Here is a 20,497-nt window from a genome sequence, read left to right on the forward strand (position 1 = left end):
GATGACAAGCAAAGGAGTCCTGTTACGAAAATAAATGGCGCCCCCAGACCATCACTCCTGGTTGCTGGGCAGTATGGCTGGCGACAATTAGTTTGGTATCCCACCACTATCTGGAGCATCTCCAGACACGTCTTTGGCCTGGAATCTCACTGACTGTAGTAGAATTGTCTTCAGTGATGAGTCTCGCTTCGAATTCAGCCTCAATGACTAGCGAAACAGTGTCCGGAGACTTCCAGATAGCGATGGGACACCAACCTGACCGTCGACCCCATGCGGCCGAACAACCGGAAGTGCCATTTTTTTTCGAGAAAATCTTAAGTTTTTGCTTTACCCAGGAAGAACGTTGCTATGCCAGTCTTCTCCATCTTGGTGAATCCTTTTCCGACACACATATGTAAATGTGCATGACGGGCAAAAGTGAAACAGAGAGCAACTCAGGAAGTCTGAACCACTTTTAAAGACTCGTTCAACAACATTTTCATTGTGTAAAGGCATTTATGTAAGAAATTTTGCAAGTTAACTTATCACTGCTCTTAAAGCGGAGGAAATGTGGGACTTCCATTAGTAGCGGGTTTTCGGAGAATCGTCTTGAATTTTTTTTCATCGACTTTGACCACCCAATAATCAGACACATGGGGAGACCATATTTTCGTCTCGTAATTTGTAATTTCGTAGCAATGAGTGCCACAAACCACTACAGCGAAAGAGGGAAGCATGACGAAACAGCTCGATGAAAGGGTTCTGAACGTCCACAAAAGGCGATGACAAAAAGCCATGACGTAATCGTCGTATGAGGTCCTTTCTAAACGCGAGTGCCTAGAGAGCGACTGTGACTGTGCGTTTTACCATCACACAGCCCGCCGACGTGACCTTTCTGACTCCCGCCGCTGCCCCTTCCTGCTCCAGACAATGGCGCATCTCGCTGCAATCAAGTTCTGTGTGATGGCTACCCCCTCATTACAAAAGCAATTTTTCCTCCAGTTTGGGACTCTGCATACGGCGGAACCCATTACATAAACAAAACATACACTCACAAGAGAGAACAAGGTATGGATATTCTTTTCTCCTACAGAGCTTTGACTTTAACATCAAAATTCCCATCTTCCGAAAGACACATTTTCTTACTAATATTGTAACTCAATAAGTACGTCACCAATCAAGGTCGTTAATTTTAACTTGTTTAAAATACTGATAATTAGGAAATGGCTAGAAGAAAAGATGTGAACCAATCATAAGTATAGTCGAAATAGATTTCACACTGACTTATTTTGTGTAGAGATATATATAATTTCCTGCGCCGGCTGATCATGTATGAAAATACGTGAGACAAAGCAATTACACAGCACCTAAGATCTTTGCACATCATTCTAGAATCCGACGCTGTCTACCCTTCTTAGGGGAAAATGAGGAAGGGACTGAATAACAGGAACGCGTAGCACATGGTTATACGGTCTTCTCGTTCTGCGGTTATCTGGGTGCGAATGGGTTTGATTCCAGAGCATACATGCCACTGTAGTCGCCAGAGAGCTTTATCCTACAGGTGTCTTGTCCGTCTTCTTCCTTTTCGATCTTCTCCGACACTGATTTAATTTACCATTACATTTATTTCTAGATCAGGCATTTCTTGGTCTGATGTCGCCAGAGTTTCTTAGCAGGCAGCCTACTCCATTAATTAAGGAGGACGACTGTTCAGAGACGCGTTCGGCTATCGTGTTTTATGTTTTCGGTGATTTCCCTAAATCGCTTCAGGAAAATGGCGGGATGGTTCCTTTGAAAGGGCACAGTCTATTTCCTTCCCTATACTTCCCTAATCCGAGCTTGTCCTCCGTCTCTAATGACTTCGTTGTAGACGGGGCGTTAAACAATCATCTTCTGCTCCTTCAGTATTCCATTATCTTTCAAGAAAATTGTATAATACCACTATTTTATTGTGATCTGTATGGTAAGCGACTGGAGACTGTTTCAACAAACGAATTCTGTCTGTGTTTGGCTCAACTCCACTTTGTCAAGAGAGGGTGCTTAATTTGCTACAGTGTTAGAGAAGATAGATGATTCTGCTTATTCCAGACAGAAAAGTATTATAATACGCCAACACTACACAGTGAAACACAGAGTTTTTTTTTTGTTGAGATAACCATCATTTCTTACTACACTAATGGATGTTGTTTATCTTTTAGATAAAGATAACTGTTATACCCTTACATCTACAAAATAAACAGACTGAACCAGCAACTATGGCGAAAGAACGCCCACAAATATGAATGATATAAAGTAATAGACTATGGACAATAGTTAGGCTGTATAGCTCCTCCAAGAAAGGCACGCTCTAACTTTACAACGACTTTCGGAATGTACACTGGTGTACAAAATTAAAGCAACAATCGGAAATTTTGCAAGGTCACGCTTATTTTGGTACAAAACAGTATAAACAGGTCATGGTGAAATAGAAACAATACAACGAATACAGAACTTAAACAACTACAACATGCATAACGGTAGACAAAAATTTTCTTCGTTTTTTCAACTTAACAGATTTGCAATCACATTACGACAAATAGTTAAAGTGCTTTCAGTATGGAGCATGACCACCTCTGGTAGCAAGATAGGCCTGACAACGATGGGGTATGCTATGAAAGATGTCATCAGTCTCATGTTGAGACAATAACGCCCTTTCTTCATGGAGAGTTGCTCGCAGTCTTGGAGAGTGGTTGGTGGATGCTGACGTAATACAAGCCGTCTCCCTAGTGCATCCCAGACATGCTCTGTGGGATTCAAATCGGGAGAGCGAGCAGGCCGCACCATGCGTGCATTATCTTCCGTTTCCAAGAAAACTTCAACCACCCGCACTCTATGCCACCCGCACTCTATGAGGTAGAGCACTGTCATCCATCAACACAAAGTCTGGGCCCACAGCACCTCGCAACAACCGCAAATAAGGTTCCAATATCGCGTCACGATACATGACAGCAGTTAAACCTTGTCGATTCACCCGTACAATATCATGAAGAGCGGTTCACGTGGTAAACAATCTCTGCCCACATCATTAAGGATCCTTCTCGACATCAGTCTCTTTCCACAATGTATGGGTCCCTAAATCTTGTTCCACGTTCCCTCCAGATGCGAATCCATCGAGAATAACTCTCCTGACTAAATCGTTGTGTATCTGTGAAAACAACATTGGCTCACCGTTCGAAAAAATGGTTCAAATGGCTCTGAGCACTATGGGACTTAACTTCTGAGGTCATCAGTCCCCTAGAACTTAGAACTACTTAAACCTAACTAACCTAAGGACATCACACACATCCATGCCCGAGGCAGGATTCGAACCTGCGACCGTAGCGGTCGCGCGGTTCCAGACTGCAGCGCCTAGAACCGCTCGACCACTCCGACCGGCCTTCGATCACTGAGGTGGCATGTTGATGACACCACTCTAGACGTCCCCTTCTGCGAAGACATGTCAGAGGTAGGCATACAGCAGGTCTCCGACAATAAAGGCCACTCCGACGAAGAACTCTACACAACGTTTGCCGATACAACACGTCCAATGGATGCCTCGAGCTGACCTGCCAGTTGCGGTGTAGCACAAAGGCGGTACTGTCGTGTCCTTACAGCCAAACAACGGTCGTCTCTTCTAAAGTCACACGTTGTCGGTCCTGCCCTGGTCTTCGGGATACAGTTTCGGTCTCTATACACTGTCGGTACATCCGAGAAATAACAAAACGATTCACACTGAACCATCAGGCAGCATTCGTTTGCGACTGTCCTGCTTTCTGTCTTTCTCTGGCCCTTCACCGCAGAGAGTCTGGTAGGCATCTTCTCTGTGCCATAATGCACCGTCTGTGACTGTGCACACAGCGATTGTGGATTTGGGACTACATGAGAAACACTACCTCGTTTTATAGGCGTCCTGGCTTCATCACTGGCATGGTTGTCCGTTGACTGTAATGCGATCTTACGTGTCGAGCACGATCGTACGGACATCTGTTGACAGTCTGTATGATTATATCGTGAATTAGACACAAGACGGGGAAATAGCGGTTTTGTTGCTTTAATTTTGGAGACCAGTGTACGCAATGTACAGATAATTATGAAGTTGTTTTCTTCCTCAGTGCTGACATGAGGAAAACATAGGTAAAATCTAGCAATCTAGCATGAAAAAAAAAAGCCGGTCGTTGTGGCCAAGCGGTTCTAAGCGTTTCAGTCTGGAACCGCGCGACCGCTACGGTCGCAGGTTCGGATCCTGCCTCGGACATGGATGTGTGTGATGTCCTTAGGTTAGTTAGGTTTGAGTAGTTCGAAGTTCTAGGGGACTGATGACCTCCGATGTTAAGTTCCATAGTGCTCAGAACCATCCTGAGCAGCATGCCAGATTAGAGTGGATACTGAAACGAAAGTAAATCATTATTTGCAGAAGAGAAAAAGGAGAAAACACATAATGCAGTGTTCGCTTGTTAATATTTACAAATGGTTCAGATGGCTCTAAGCACTATCGGACTTAACATCTGAGGTCATCAGTCCCTTAGACTTTGAACTACGTAAACCTAACTAACCGAAGGACATCACACACATCCATGCCCGAGGCAGGATTCGAAACTGCGACCGTAGCAGCCGCATAGTTCCAGACTGAAACGCCTAGAACCGCTCGGTCACAGCGGCCGGTTTAATATTTACAGATTAATGAGTCACTTGACAGCAAATTCCCACAACGAGAGCGGCTGTGGTTATAAAGACGGCTCTGGCGCCTTCTGCCAGCAGTTTGTACATACGAGTACAGTAATGTGTGTCGCCGCTGACTGACCTCTTGAAGAGAAAAATACCACGCCCCTGGCTGCCGGTGACCGGTTTGACGATCCAGATATCTTCTGGGTTCTTGCGGTGGTGCTCTGTGAACATCTTGTAGTCACCCTGCGAACAAATGAAATACGCGAGCACACTGCGACCGTCCGAATTCGCTGTTTGGAACGCTGTCTGAAGCTGAGCTCGTCCGCTTCCTGTACTCGAAGAGAGAACACCTGCTTACATTACAGCGGCTTGTATAAGTTAAAGTTTTATTTGTTGGATAAATGAATTAAAATCATTTTTGCATTTATGTAATTCTATTGTAATTTATTATAGTCACGTTTTAATACTAACTGGTAACAGTAAAAACATTTTACAATGGTACTGGTTTTAGGTGTCAAGTATAATCGTGCCATATTTAGATTCGCTGCCCCCTTAAGAAGTGAAACCCACGAATTGAGAATCACTGCTCTGGGCGACGATGACATTTGAACTGCAACAATTCCCCGTCTGGGACTATGTGGTCGCGCTTAAGAAAAGGAGTCTGCTGTGATAATTCAGTTTAACGTAAATTTTACTATTATCCTGGATGTAAGCAATACTGTGATATACTAACCGTCTCATACCATACGCAGCAGAGGTTTAATTGCACAATGTATGTTTTTCGAGATTCAATAGAAATCTGATTTTGTTCACATTAAATTGGCGAATATTGAGTTCGGTCTTTCGAAAGTGTTTCAACGCAGGAGATCGAACGACCGCTGAAATGGCAGGTATTGCCGCCTGCTTACCTGGGTGTTAACGTGCTCGCCTTCCATGCATAGGGGCCCGGTTTCGATTCCTGGTCGGGTTGGAGATTTTCTCCGCTCGGAGACTGGTTGTTGTGTTGTCCTCATCATCATTTCATCCTCACCACTGGCGCGCAAGTCGGCTAATGTGGCGTCAACTGAAATAAGACTTGCACTTGGCGGCCGAGCTTCCTCGGATGGGACCTCCCGGTCAACGATGCCATACGCTAATTTCATTTCAGAAACGTGATAGAAAAGCAACTGCAATCGCTTAATAGTCGAAAGGCATCTGGACCAGATGAGATAGCTGCGTGATTCTACGGAGACTGTGCGAAAGAACTTGCCCATCTTGTAGCAGTAGTGTATCGTTGGTTGTTGCAACAATGAAGGGTACCTAGCGACTGGAAGAATGCTTACGTCACTTGCGTTTTCAAGAAGTGCCGTAGGACCGATGCACTTAGTTATAGACCTATATTGTTGAGTTCAATCCGTTGTGGAAGTATGGAACATGTTTTATGTCCATGCAGTATGAGTTTTTGGAGAAGCAAATATTTTCTAAAACAATCAGTATCGATTCCGCAAGTAGGGATATTTGGGAACCGAACTCGCTCTGCTCGTGCATGAGATCCAGAGAGTTGGTGCCGTGTTCCTTGACTTTCGGAAATAATCCGATACAGATCCGCACTGTCGTTTAGAGAACAAAATACAAGCTTAACGACTATCGGACCAGATTTCTGACTGCATTCAGGACGTTTTAAGAGATAGAACTCAGTGCGTTATTCTTAGCGAGCGAAGTCGACAGATCTAAAAGTAATTTGTTGAAGACTCCAAAGGAATATCATGGCCTCATTAAAGATCACGCTATACGGGGGCGCGTCGAAAAGTAATGCCTCCGAATTTTTATATGAAAACTCTTAAAACTTTACAAATAAAACAAAAGTTATGATTATCCTACATGTTTATTTCTAATGTCTACGCATTTGCAGCCCTCTGCCTCTAGGGGGCTCCGAATTGTAGCCTGCAACATGTCGACGTGTAACGTAACTACGACTGTGCGCGAGAAATAGCATGCTGTAATCGTATTTTGAATTCGAAGAGTTCGTCCACACAAGGAGCACCTTCTTCTTTAGTATGACAATGCCAGACTACACACGAAAGCTGCGACATCTGCAACAATCCGACGCCTTGGGTTCACAGTCAGCGATCATCCTCCATACAGTCCCGACTTGGCCCCCTCCAGTTTTTCATCTGTTCCCAAAATTTAAATAACAACCTCGAGGACTTCACTTTGATTTTGATGAAGCGGTGCAAGCAGAGGTGAGGTTGTGGCTCCGTCAACAAACTCAGATATTCTACAGTGACGGTATCAACAAACTGTTCTCTCGTTGGGAAAATTGTGATCGTCATCAGAATCACTATGTTGATAAACAAATATAGGCACATGAAGAATGAAGATGTTGTTGTTGTTGTGGTCTTCAGTCCTGAGACTGGTTTGATGCAGCTCTCCATGCTACTCTATCCTGTGCAAGCTTCTTCATCTCCCAGTACCTACTGCAACCTACATCCTTCTGAATCTGCTTAGTGTATTCATCTCTTGGTCTCCCTCTATGATTTTTACCCTCCACGCTGCCCACCAATACTAAATTGGTGATCCCTTGATGCCTCAGAACATGTCCTACCAACCGATCCCTTCTTCTGGTCAAGTTGTGCCACAAACTTCTCTTCTCCCCAATCCTATTCAATACTTCCTCATTAGTTATGTGATCTACCCATCTAATCTTCAGCATTCTTCTGTAGCACCACATTTCGAAAGCTTCTATTCTCTTCTTGTCCAAACTATTTATCGTCCATATTTCACTTCCATAATTGGCTACACTCCATACAAATACTTTCAGAAATGACTTCCTGACACTTAAATCTATACTCAATGTTAACAAATTTCTCTTCTTCAGAAACGCTTTCCTTGCCATTTGCAGTCTACATTTTATATCCTCTCTACTTCAACCATCATCAGTTATTTTGCTCCCCAAATAGCAAAACTCCTTTACTACTTTAAGTGTCTCATTTCCTAATCTAATTCCCTCAGCATCACCCGACTTAATGCGACTACATTCCATTATCCTCGTTTTGCTTTTGTTGATGTTCATCTTATATCCTCCTTTCAAGACGCTATCCATTCCGTTCAACTGCTCTTCCAAGTCCTTTGCTGTCTCTGACAGAATTACAATGTCATCGGCGAACCTCAAAGTTTTTATTTCTTCTCCATGGATTTTAATACCTACTCCGAATTTTTCTTTTGTTTCCTTTACTGCTTGCTCAATATACAGATTGAATAACATCGGGGAAAGGCCACAACCCTGTCTTACTCCCTTCCCAACAACTGCTTCCTTTTCATGTCCCTCGACTCTTATAACTGCCATCTGGTTTCTGTACAAATTGTAAATAGCCTTTCGCTCCCTGTATTTTACCCCTGCCACCTTCAGAATTTGAAAGAGAGTATTCCAGTCAACATTGTCAAAAGCTTTCTCTAAGTCTACAAATGCTAGAAACGTAGGTTTGCCTTTCCTTAATCTTTCTTCTAAGATAAGTCGTAAGGTCAGTATTGCCTCACGTGTTCCAGTATTTCTACGGAATCGAAACTGATCTTCCCCGAGGTCGGCTTCTACTAGTTTTTCCATTCGTCTGTAAAGAATTCGTGTTAGTATTTTGCAGCTGTGGCTTATTAAACTGACTGTTCGGTAATTTTTACGTATGTCAACACCTGCTTTCTTTGGGATTGGAATTATTATATTCTTCTTGAAGTCTGAGGGTATTTCGCCTGTTTCATACATCTTGCTCACCAGATGGTAGAGTTTTGTCAGGATTGGCTCTCCCACGGCCGTCAGTAGTTCCAATGGAATGTTGTCTACTCCGGGGGCCTTGTTTCGACTCAGGTCTTTCAGTGCTCTGTCAAACTCTTCACGCAGTATCGTATCTCCGATTTCATCTTCATCTACGTCCTCTTCCATTTCCATAATATTGTCCTCAAGTACATCGCCCTGTATAGACCCTCTTTATACTCCTTCCACCTTTCTGCTTTCCCTTCTTTGCTTAGAACTGAGTTTCCATCTGAGCTCTTGATGTTCATACAAGTGGTTCTCTTATCTCCAAAGGTCTCTTTAATTTTCCTGTAGGCAGTATCTATCTTGCCCCTAGTGAGATAAGCCTCTACATCCTTACATTTGTCCTCTAGCCATCCCTGCTTAGCCATTTTGCACTTCCTGTCGATCTCATTTTTGAGACGTTTGTATTCCTTTTTGCCTGCTTCATTTACTGCATTTTTATATTTTCTCCTTTCATCAATTAAATTCAATATTTCTTCTGTTACCCAAGGATTTCTACTAGCCCTCGTCTTTTTACCTACTTGATCCTCTGCTGCCTTCACTACTTCATCCCTCAAAGCTACCCATTCTTCTTCTACTGTATTTCTTTCCCTCATTCCTGTCAATTGTTCCCTTATGCTCTCCCTGAAACTCTGTACAACCTCTGGTTCTTTCAGTTTATCCAAGTCCCATCTCCTTAAGTTCCCACCTTTTTGCAGTTTCTTCAGTTTTAATCTACAGGTCATAACCAATAGATTGTGGTCAGAGTCCACATCTCTCCCTGGAAATGTCTTACAATTTAGAACCTGGTTCCTAAATCTCTGTCTTACCATTATATAATCTATCTGATACCTTTTAGTATCTCCAGGGTTCTTCCATGTATACAACCTTCTTTCATGATTCTTAAACCAAGTGTTAGCTATGATTAAGTTATGCTCTGTGCAAAGTTCTACCAGAAGGCTTCCTCTTTCATTTCTCTCCCCCAATCCATATTCACCCACTACGTTTCCTTCTCTCCCTTTTCCTACTACCGAATTCCAGTCACCCATGACTATTAAATTTTCGTCACCCTTCACTATCTGAATAATTTCTTTTATCTCATCATACATTTCTTCAATTTCTTCGTCATCTGCAGAGCAAGTTGGCATATAAACTTGTACTACTGTAGTAGGTGTGGGCTTCGTATCTATCTTGGCCACAATAATGCGTTCACTATGCTGCTTGTAGTAGCTTCCCCGCATTCCTATTTTCCTATTCATTATTAAACCTACTCCTGCATTACCCCTATTTGATTTTGTGTTTATAACCCTGTAGTCACCTGACCAGAAGTCTTGTTCCTCCTGCCACCGAACTTCACTAATTCCCACTATATCTAACTTTAACCTATCCATTTCCCTTTTTACATTTTCTAATCTACCTGCTCGATTAAGTGATCTGACATTCCACGCTCCGATCCGTAGAACGCCAGTTTTCTTTCTCCTGATAACGACATCCTCTTGAGTAGTCCCCGCCCGGAGATCCGAATGGGGGACTATTTTACCTCCGGAATATTTTACCCAAGAGGACACCATCATCATTTAATCATACAGTAAAGCTGCATGCCCTCGGGAAAAATTACGGCCGTAGTTTCCCCTTGCTTTCAGCCGTTCGCAGTACCAGCACAGCAAGGCCGTTTTGGTTATTGTTACAAGGCCAGATCAGTCAATCATCCAGACTGTTGCCCTTGCAACTACTGAAAAGGCTGCTGCCCCTCTTCAGGAACCACACGTTTGTCTGGCCTCTCAACAGGTACCCCTCCGTTGTGGTTGCACCTACGGTACGGCTATCTGTATCGCTGAGGCACGCAAGCCTCCCTACCAACGGCAAGGTCCATGGTTCATGGGGGAGGAGAAAAAAGATGCAGAATGTTAATAACGTTTGTTTTATTTAAAAATCCTCAAAGGTTTTCACATAGAAAGTTCTTAGGCTTAGCTTTCCAACACGCCCTCGCATATAATTGATCTGCTGGATAACGTCGGAACCCTCGCGAAGTTGTTTGCTGATGATGCTGTGGTGTATGGGAATGTGTCGTCGTTGAGTGTTTGTGGGAGGATACAGGATGATTTAGACAAAATTTCTAGTTGGTGTGATGAATGGTAGCTAGCTCTCAATGTATAAAATTATAAGTTAATTCAGATGAGTAGGAAAAATAAAATCTCGTAATGTTCGAATACAGCCTTAGCAGTGTGCTGGTTGACAGAGTCAAATCGAATAAATATCCAGGTGTCATGTTGCAAAATGATATGAAATGGAGCGAGCATGTAAGGACTGTAGTAGGGAACTCGAATGGCCGACTCCAGTTTATTGCGAGAATTTTGGGAAAGTGTGGTTCATCTGTAAAGGAGACCACGTACAGGACACTAGTTCGACCAGTTATTGAGTAATGCTCGAGCGTTTGGTATACGTAGCAAGTCGTATTGAAGACTTCGAAGCAGCTCAGAGATGGGCTGCAAAGTTCGTTATTGGTAGGGTCGAACAATACGCTAGTAGTACAGAGATGCTTCGGGAACTCAAATGGCAATCCCTGGAGAGGAAAGTGATCTTCTTTACAAGGAGCACTACTGAGAAAATTTAGAAAGTCGACATCTGAAGCTGACTGAAGAACGATTCTGCTGCCACCAACGTATATTTCGCTTAAGGATACGCAGATAAGACAGGGTGTATACGTGGACAAAGAAAAAAAATTCCCGGATTTCTTCCGGATTTCCCGGTTAAAAATACACATTCTCCCGGGTTAAAATACACATTTTCCGAGTTAAGTGACAGTATACTCTTCCTCGGCACTGTAAAACGCATCAATCCTTTGAATGTTTATGGTTTTATATACCGACTTAGAATTTCCCGGCACTTTAGACAACGAAACTCCCGGAAGGGGGAGGGGAGGGGCATGTACGCTGCATATTTTCGTATTACGAAGGTATAAATTTGAATTCCACCAAACACCGCATGTTACTTTCCGAAACACTGAAATCGAGATTGCGATGCGCTTTTGTAAGCCAGTCATAGCTCATGTCACGTGATCTCGCCCGCTGATGACAACATGAGACACGTGATGTAGTCAGCCAATAGCAAGATAAGTCTTAACTAGAGCGAACACACAAATAAGAAAAGTTTAAATTAAGATACATCACAGAAGTGTGCCAGTAAAATTTTTAATAACGACGAAAATGTCTGATCTGGGATCGAAATTCTTCTAAATGGTTGTCCTCAAAGCGTTGATTTTTAAATGGAGTCAAACGCTTTGTGATTTAAGAAACTCATCGTGCATAGTTCATCTTGCGCAAAGGGAAATTTGCTTTGAATGTAACGCTTTTCAAACCACCATTCGCAATATTTTCCCGCGACCTGTTAGAAATAGGTTCGTTTCAGCAGTTGCAAGAGAGCGCCAGATAACACGCGTCACCTCGCTTGCGCAGCTGCGATGACGCAGGAAGCCCGTATGTTCGTACGTGTAAAACATTAAAAGATCTTACATTATGTCATAAAAGAAACAAGACATCAGAGGATACTCCAAGAGTATCGGAAATTCGTGAACCACACTAAAATGCGTAATTCGGCTTAAAGTGCACATTCGTACGTCCACATTCGGGTGTAAATTTTCTTGGAGTACCAGTGCTGTATTATCTTGTTTGGTTCTTTATTATGGTATAATGCCATACATGCACTTGAAATGTAGCGAACAGTTGAAACCCGCCAAGAGTGTGAAATTAAACACTTCGTTTCAAATAAATTGACTGCCTCAGCGGAAAAGATTAAAAGCCAAATCTCTTTAGCAAACCGACAAAAATATCTTCATTGATCTGCAAGGCGATTAATGCTTGACTATATTAAAAGTGGAAATAAAATCTAAAACTAATAACATATTTTAGCCTTCCGTTACTAAGCGAACGTATTTTAATTCATTTGATAGCTCCCGGCCACAAAAATCCGTTTTGTTTTCATTTAACGTGAGAACAATAAACGAAGAGGAAACAACAAAATCACTGAACGTAAACACAGGTCACGTGGAGACGACGCACCTCCCCACCACAACTCGGACTGCTCTGTGCATCAGCCCCAGATTTACTATATTTCCGAACCGGGGCAATATTAGGTAGTGGCGCCCAGCCACACTTCTGTAACCAGAAGCGGGACAAGGTATTACTCATACGCGACGAAACTGCGCATGCGCAAAAGCCGACCGCAACTGCTCAAACGACTTTAACAGTTGTCACGTCATGCTCATCGGAGGCAATGTGTTGTTATGAAGCATTGCATAGTTTTCCTAAGCCTTCGACACACTGTGCTGTTGGCAGACGCTTGTGTGAGCACTGTGTTTTGTTGTTGTATACGGCGCATTTCCTTTGCAACTTAAGTTTTATTTTCGTTTTTTTCCTCTCGTTCATGTTTTGTTGCTGCAGTATTATTCTGCAGTAGCGGTATACAGTAATATCCTTTGTTGGAGTATTGGTTCTTACCAGTCAAATACACAAAAATTTAACAGAAAACCAAAACAATAAAAAATTCCCGGAATTATAAACAATTCCCGGGTTTTTCCCGGTTTTCTCCCGGATAAAAAAATTCCCGTGTTTTTCCCGGATCTCCCGGTTGTCCTGGGTCGTATACACCCTTTAAGAGAAATTAGGGGTTGTACGGAGGCATAAAGACAGCTGTTTTTCCATCGCTCCGTACGGTTGCTTGCAGAGTATGTAAGCAATGGTAGATGTACATGTAGATGTCTATTTACGATGCACTTGTCCATAGCAAGCTAACAGCGCCTAAGGAATGCCGGAAAATCTCCAAGGGGCAGTGTTGGTTCAGGAACTCGCAGTTGACCCTGAACATAAATAAATGTAACAGAGTGCGTACAAACAGACGGAGAAATTCCCTACTGTACGATTACACTATAAAAATACCTAGGAGTAACCATCCAATTGTAAGAAAAAAAAACAGAGGTAGGCTAAGACTCAGTGGAAGAATCTTAAGGAAATGTAATTGTGCCACAAAAGAAGTGGCCTACAAAATATTTGTACGACTTATTGCTGAGTACTGCTCATCAGCCTGGGATCCTCACCAGATTGCATTAATAAAAGAGACTACTCACGGCATGGCACAGTAGCGTGACAGCACTATCGAGATGATCTACAAACTTCAGAGGCAGACGGTACAAGAGAGGCATTGCACATCACGGAGGAGTTTGCTACTGAAATTACGAGAGAGTACGTTCCGGGAACAATCGAGCAACATATTAAACTCCTTACACATACGAGTCGCGAAGTGAGCACAGCACGAATATACGAGAGGTTAGAGCTGATACGCAATATTCTTCCCACTCGCAGTTCGCGAAAAGAGAAGGAAAGGGGGGGATCGGATAGTGGTACCGGAAGTACGCTCCTCCACACGCCGTAATGTGGCTTGTGGATATGCAACGCCGATGTAGAAGACCTTAGTCTGCGAGTGCAAATAAGAACCGTGTAAATCGGAACAGTGCAAAAGCTGCAGCAGCAACATCAGCTCCTGAACTGGCTCGTTAAGCAGTAGCATCCATCACCGACGCAAGCGGCCTCACAGCCGCTGTATTTTGGCCCCATGCTTCAACATTCACACGATTTGACGACGCTCAAGGAGACTGGAGGGTATACGTCTGCGGTCTACGGCAGATTTCGAACTATACCACGTAACTCACCAGCAAAGACATAAAGTTCATTCATGGATAGATCATGCAATTTTTCTCCTGTTAGAAAAACCAGCTACTCTTCTAGAACTATATCAGTTTCGTCAAAGAAAATGTGTGTTTTTTGAGTCCACATTATCGAAGTCAGACCAACATTATTACATCTATGCTGAGGCTTCATCAAAGAGAAAAAGTCATAAGCAACTGTATCACATGCGCGTAGCATAACTTTAAACACTAAGTCGCAAATCTGTTTTTACTTGTAGATAATGTCAGATTCTTTAAATCATAATGTCGTGTAAACGTATGCGCCAGTCAAAGGGATTTCGCACAAAGAATTAAAATTTTGGGATGTCTTATTGGAAGATGTACTTCAAATCACACAAACTTTCGAACTAGCACGGACTACCTATAGTGAGATTCAGCAGGAAGTGAAAGCTCTTGATTTTCACTAACCAAACCAGTGCTACTTGCCAACATTTTAGTCTGAACACCCAGCTTAAGTACAAAGATGAGCCGTGTTCGAAGTAATCTAGACTGAGTAAATAAATAAATGTGCCGAATGTAGCACCACATTCTACAGGGTGATTTTTCGATGTCTAGAGAATATCAAACGACGTACAGGCAATAATGAAAGGGATCGATAAGTAATGTAACATGTTTCACGCAAATCAATATTTATGGAGCTAATTTGCCGCAGCTGCGAAACGAGGACTCTAACATACGTAAAACTAACAAGTTCTTACACTAAATGGTCGCGTTATAAAGATTTCATGAAACTCCTCTGTCTAAAATAAGCATATTGGTTGCAAAATGTTTCAGTAGCGAGTCAAGTGAGAGGGTCGAAACATCGTAAACGCCGTATTTTCTCCGGACTTGGCCAGCAGAGCTACTTGGCGAGTTCCGTCTGGAGAACGGGGCATACTTTCCCCTGTACGTATTTGCTACTTAATGCCCACAGGGGACCAAAAAAACGCTTCCCGCATGTTGCAACCGAAAGTATTTCAGCAATCAGACCAGTTTAGCCTTTATTAACAAGGCAACATCAGTGGATGTCAGTTAAAATTATATCTGACTTCTTGACGACTGTACTGCTTTCACTCATGAGGTAAAGGCATTAAAGTCGTTTCCGTTGTTTTGGGTGTTATTAATGTGTCCAAGTCGAAATTTCTGTGTTTCACTACAGATTTACTATAGTTATCGTCACTTTAACAGTGAACAAAACTTCATGTGGTGTGTCTTGCTGATACCTATAGTGAATCTTTAGTGTCAGCAACAGTACACGCCGAAAATTTAGTGAAACAAGGAAATTTAGGCTTGGAAATGTTAACAACTCCCAAAAGAACGGAAAAAGTGCGACTTTCAGTCTGTTACCACACGAGCGAAAGCTGTACAGTAGTCCAGATTCTTTAAATGCGAAATGCGCCTTAGTGATTAAGTTCATTCAGTAGCAGCTTAAAAAAGGCGTTCTGTGTGTCTGTAGCACCAGATACAAATTATAAAGCTCCTGCGGAAAATGGCCCTCTGCTAGAAACTTGTTAAACAGGATGTCTCCTGTGCGAGTGCCTGTTCCGACCTAAGGAGGTTTCCGTAGTCGTTTCTATAAACGAAATTTTAGGTTAACTGTCGACAAAACTGGTGTTGACACAAAAATATGGACTTTCTGCAGATTACGTTTTACCGAGAAGTTACTCGGCACCGGGCAATGTTGCGATAGACAACGGCAAACTCCGATCGTGTTTTACGACTAAAAATGAAGCCTTCCTAGCGTCTTCCTATCAGTTAATCGAGTTCTAATTATTTGGGACTCTCATGAACACGGCATGGAAGAACATGTCATATAACACTTCACAGACATGTGGACATGTAGTTAGTGTTTTAGCAAAAGAACGACAGAATGCAGAAGCAAGCTTTGAATCCGGAAGGACTTGAATAAACTCCTTGCCGACGCTGTACTTATCAGGATTTCACGAGCCTCATAAGTTTTTCATGGAACTTCTTTTTCGCGACAAAGAGATTTACGGGAGTTGTGTTCTGCCACTGATTCCGACGACTGTTAGTAAACCCCATTCGTACGCAGGTGGAAACACGAACCTGGAAGTAAATAACGACGTGGGCTTCAACGTTCTTGCTGAGCGCTCAGAAACGGTTACACAGAACGTGCATGCTCGCTCACGTAATCTGTGACCGCATCGCTCTGCACTGCTACTTATCTACGTCTACCTCTATACTCCGCAAGCCACCTTGTGGTGTGTGGCGGAGCGTACTTTGTGTACCACTGTCACTGCAGTTACCGACTGTATCTGGTGCTACAGACACACAGATTTAGTTTGCGAACACGCGTGAAATGGCAGCTTAAGCTTCTGTAGTGATTCTCAGAAATCAAGGTAAGATCCCGAAGAATACTATGTGGGTATCAGTGGAATCAAAGGCGGTTAACATGTTGAAGAGAGGATTTTATATGTTTCCCTTTTCTTACTAGACGAAATATCATTTGTTACATATTTGACGAACCAAACAAATTTCGAACATTGGTAAATTTGTTATCTAACGCTCCATGTGGGCATAAAACAAGATAGCACCATAGTATGTGGTTCTAACTTGTTTGCATTCCTACTTCGCAAATTTATCACTAACAAAATTTTCATTTCTATTTCATCAGGGAAGAAGCAGAAACTGGCTAAGCGAAACTTCTGGAGAAATTTACGATGGTCATTGTAAAAGTAAAGAACGTTAATTTGTCCGGACATTTGTAATCAATAGTAACTGCCGTTCAAGTTCCAACATATACCGCAACGCTCCACATGCTTTCCTATGCCTTCTGCTTACTGATTTGTCACTAAGTTGTTGAAATAGTCACTAACGTTCCCTTTCAATTTGTTATAATTTCCGTATTGCTTTTCGCCCAAAAATGCTTCATTTCGAGAAGTGAAAGATGATGATTACTCGGGACCTAGATCGGGCTGTAAGGCGGATGTTCAAAAACTTCCCACTTAAACTGCCAAAGCAAATCCTTTGTCAACGCAGCAGAATGTGGCTGACTGTTGTCGTGAACAAGCACAGTATGACTGACAACAGGACACGCCACTGGTTTGCGCGGCGCCGCATGGCGTATACGGTATAAGGCCTGACAATGAACCGCTGGTTTACTGTCTCTCCTCTAGGCATAAAGGCGATGAGTAGCACTTCTTTTAGAATCCAAAACACTGTTCCCGTAACCTTATTGCTGCTCAAATTTAATCTGCTCCTTTCGGTTTTGTTGGGAATGGTGAACGAAACCATTCTGGTCACTGTTGCTTTGTATCTGAACTTCAATGCAAAACAGTGTGAGGAAAGTCGGTGCAGCTCTCTTTCGTTGTTTTTTGTGCTCATCTGTCAAAATGCGAGGAACCCAGCAAGCGCACTCTTCTCTCTAGCCTAAATCATCTCTAACAATTTCACAGAGAACTGATCCTGAAATTTCAGAAAATCCCAACGCTGTTGAATTTTTCCAGAATCATTGATATGAGCTCATCAGCCATAACAGAAGATCGTCCTGGTCGTTCTTATTCATGAAATTTCGTTCGTACGTCACTAAACGTAATGTACCATTATCGAACTCAACCTTCATTCATCACACCTCCATAAAGTACAGATGTTGATCTGTAAGTTTCAACAGAGCAGACTTTTTCTGCATCTAGAACCCAAATTACATTATAAACCTCAAAATTGGGGAGATTTTTAATTTTATCACGATCCTAAAATTTTGTTTATCATACTGGCGCTGGTGATTAAGTATCTATGCAATGGCAGTGGCATGCCATGGGAATTACGCGGCTCGTCAGATCAAAACTGTCTATTTATGCTATATATTTATGCTTACTTACGGTAGCATTTTTAACCACAGACGAGCCACTGCCGTCATCTCGTTATAATCATCTGCTCGGTTCAGCCTGTGACGTAGAATCCGATCTTGCATGTATTGGTTAATCTTTCACAGCAAGTGTGCAAAATCCCACGAAAATTCGCAAATATGACCAGTGAATCGTCACATGCTCACACAAACCATGCAGTCATAAAAATGCATTTAAAACTATCATAATACTTAAACCATACCCAACATTTAAATTAATTTTTTATGCAAATAGAAGATTGACTATCATTCTAACATAGATCCTTGCTAGAGTTATAGAAACCGACTCAAAAAGTAGTGAGACAATATCTGAGTATCATATATTCCGATTGCGGCGACCGCGACTAAATACCTAGCCCAGCTGTTGAATCGGCAGTTTAGAATCTCTCCATTGTAGTCTATATAACGCCTCTTTCAGAATACATTTATCACCTCAGTTCTCTAGACCTGGACGTTGCTTTTGGAACTCTGATAACGACTATTGCTGTTTAAGATGGTCCAGGTGTTGTTCATCGGTACTGATTTATGCCCACGTTACCTGTAGTTATAGCTTTCACTGTCACCGTTGATTTCGGCTGTAGGCTTAGGGTCGATATTTCGTCCAGTTCGGAGCAGTGACTTGCCTAGTTTGTGTCAGGCTACGGCACAAAATTCGTCAACTCCATGTGAACTTAAGCCGAACGGCATGATGTAGAGTAAATATCACTCAGAAATTCCGAACTACGAAGAAAAAGCTTCCAATTAACATTAGGAAGGCGGCCAATCACGTTCATGCCAGTGGCCTCTGGGTATTACAGAGCCAGAATGCGATCCCCAAAGTGCTCCTCCAGGACATCAAATAGTCTTCTGCTTCGACTGGATCGAGCGCCGTCTTGCATGAACCACTTCTTGTCGAAATCAGGGTCACTTTGGATAACAGGGGCGAAATCTTCTTCCAAAACAACGTACCATTCGGTAGTCACCATGCCATCTAGGAATATCGCACCTATTATCTCGTGACTGGGCACTGAACAACAGACAGTCACACGTTAATGGTGAAGAGACTTCTCGATCGCGAAATGCGGTTTCGCAGTCCCCCGAATTCGCGAACTTTGCTTAGCCATCCTAATGATAGCGGGCTTCGTCACTAAACCAAACCATACTAATTCCCATTATGCCCCGCGGCCAACCGTGGAGTTTGAACGTCCTAACGCAAACTATTCAGAAGTTAGTACGATTCACAATAAGCACATTTGGCAAAAGTAATGTCTGGAAAATCCTCAGAATCACACTCTTGAGATGCAAAATCAAATGTCATTTGAATCATATTCTAGAATTCAGTAACGTGTTTGTTAGGAATATTGAAGCATAGACTGATACACTGTAGCAGACAGCTGGTTATGAAGAACAGAATGCAACTTCATTACGAAAATTCCTATTTCCCAATTTAGTGTAGAAGTCACTGAAGATAATCCGTACATAATCTGTTACCCTTTTTGGATATATTTTATACCGTCGGCAGAAATATACTTCCAAAGATGTCTTTACCCGCAAATGAATCATTTGCTGTTGTTGCGTTCTTATGAGCTCTCCAGGAATCACAAAGGAGTATACACTTCTAGTTATTTGTGACATTGCCATTAACAACATTCACGAAAAAGGATTTTAAAAGGTCTTTTGACATTTTTCTACTTGTGCTAGCTTCCAAATGTATGTTTGATGGAAGATCGTCTTCATGACCTTTTTATCTTTAGGGCTGAAAGTTTTTTCCTGAACACAGGTTGTAGACTGAACCATGGCATCTGTTGTTTTTTCCCTTTCTTAGACAACGTCCCACCAGAAGTTGGTTCATAATTAAATCCACTTTTATCAGTGTTACTAATGCAATGTGAGTGTGTCTAGAAACATGCAGTTTTCTGGGTTACTCGTCAGACAAAATGGGCCACAGAACAGCGAACATCTTGGTCTTTCTGTACATCTCCGGCTGCCATTAAAGCACTGACCTGTCTACGGCACATTCTGTATTATTTTTTGAGACGTGCTATGAAATTGAAGAACATTTAACAATTTCTCCTGCTGTTTGGATCGCTCAAAATTTGAGATACCAGTACTGTATACATTTTACTTCATTCCTTGCTATGTCAGATGGGGTAGAACACGTTGTTTCATCTCCAGTTTTTTCATTGCCTTCGTCCTCGAAATGGATGTTTATTACGTCTTTTTTCCTCCGCATAATCAAATATTACTTTGATGTTCGACGTGCTTCTTATGGATGGATGTCTCTTCAGTAATGAGTTGTAGGTCGCACCTTTATGTGGAGGTGTATGATAATCATCATAAATACGTTCAAGATATTCTAACTACAGTATTACATTTCTTTTCTGGTGAAGGTTCATAATCACCAGAACTGTTAGTATCTCTTCGAAGTGTACTGTTTCCCCCACTGCCACTAGCACTACAGTCTTGAACGCGATTAATCGTGTTGTCGTCTATAAAGTCGTTTTCT

The 20,497-nt window shown here is 42.3% G+C and overlaps 1 protein-coding gene across 1 annotated transcript in view; it reads right to left on the reverse strand.

Annotated features, from left to right (window-relative positions):
- Positions 1–20,497, reverse strand: part of LOC126474646 (probable tubulin polyglutamylase TTLL9) — a 141,298-nt gene that overhangs the window by 67,371 nt on the left and 53,430 nt on the right. Inside the window, exon 4 of the mRNA XM_050102125.1 lies at positions 4,799–4,905. Within this exon, the coding sequence (XP_049958082.1) occupies positions 4,799–4,905 (107 nt within the window). The remainder of the gene's footprint in view (positions 1–4,798; positions 4,906–20,497) is intronic.

Source organism: Schistocerca serialis, chromosome 4 (genome assembly GCF_023864345.2).
Source record: "Schistocerca serialis cubense isolate TAMUIC-IGC-003099 chromosome 4, iqSchSeri2.2, whole genome shotgun sequence".
NCBI classification, from domain to species: Eukaryota; Metazoa; Arthropoda; class Insecta; order Orthoptera; family Acrididae; genus Schistocerca; species Schistocerca serialis.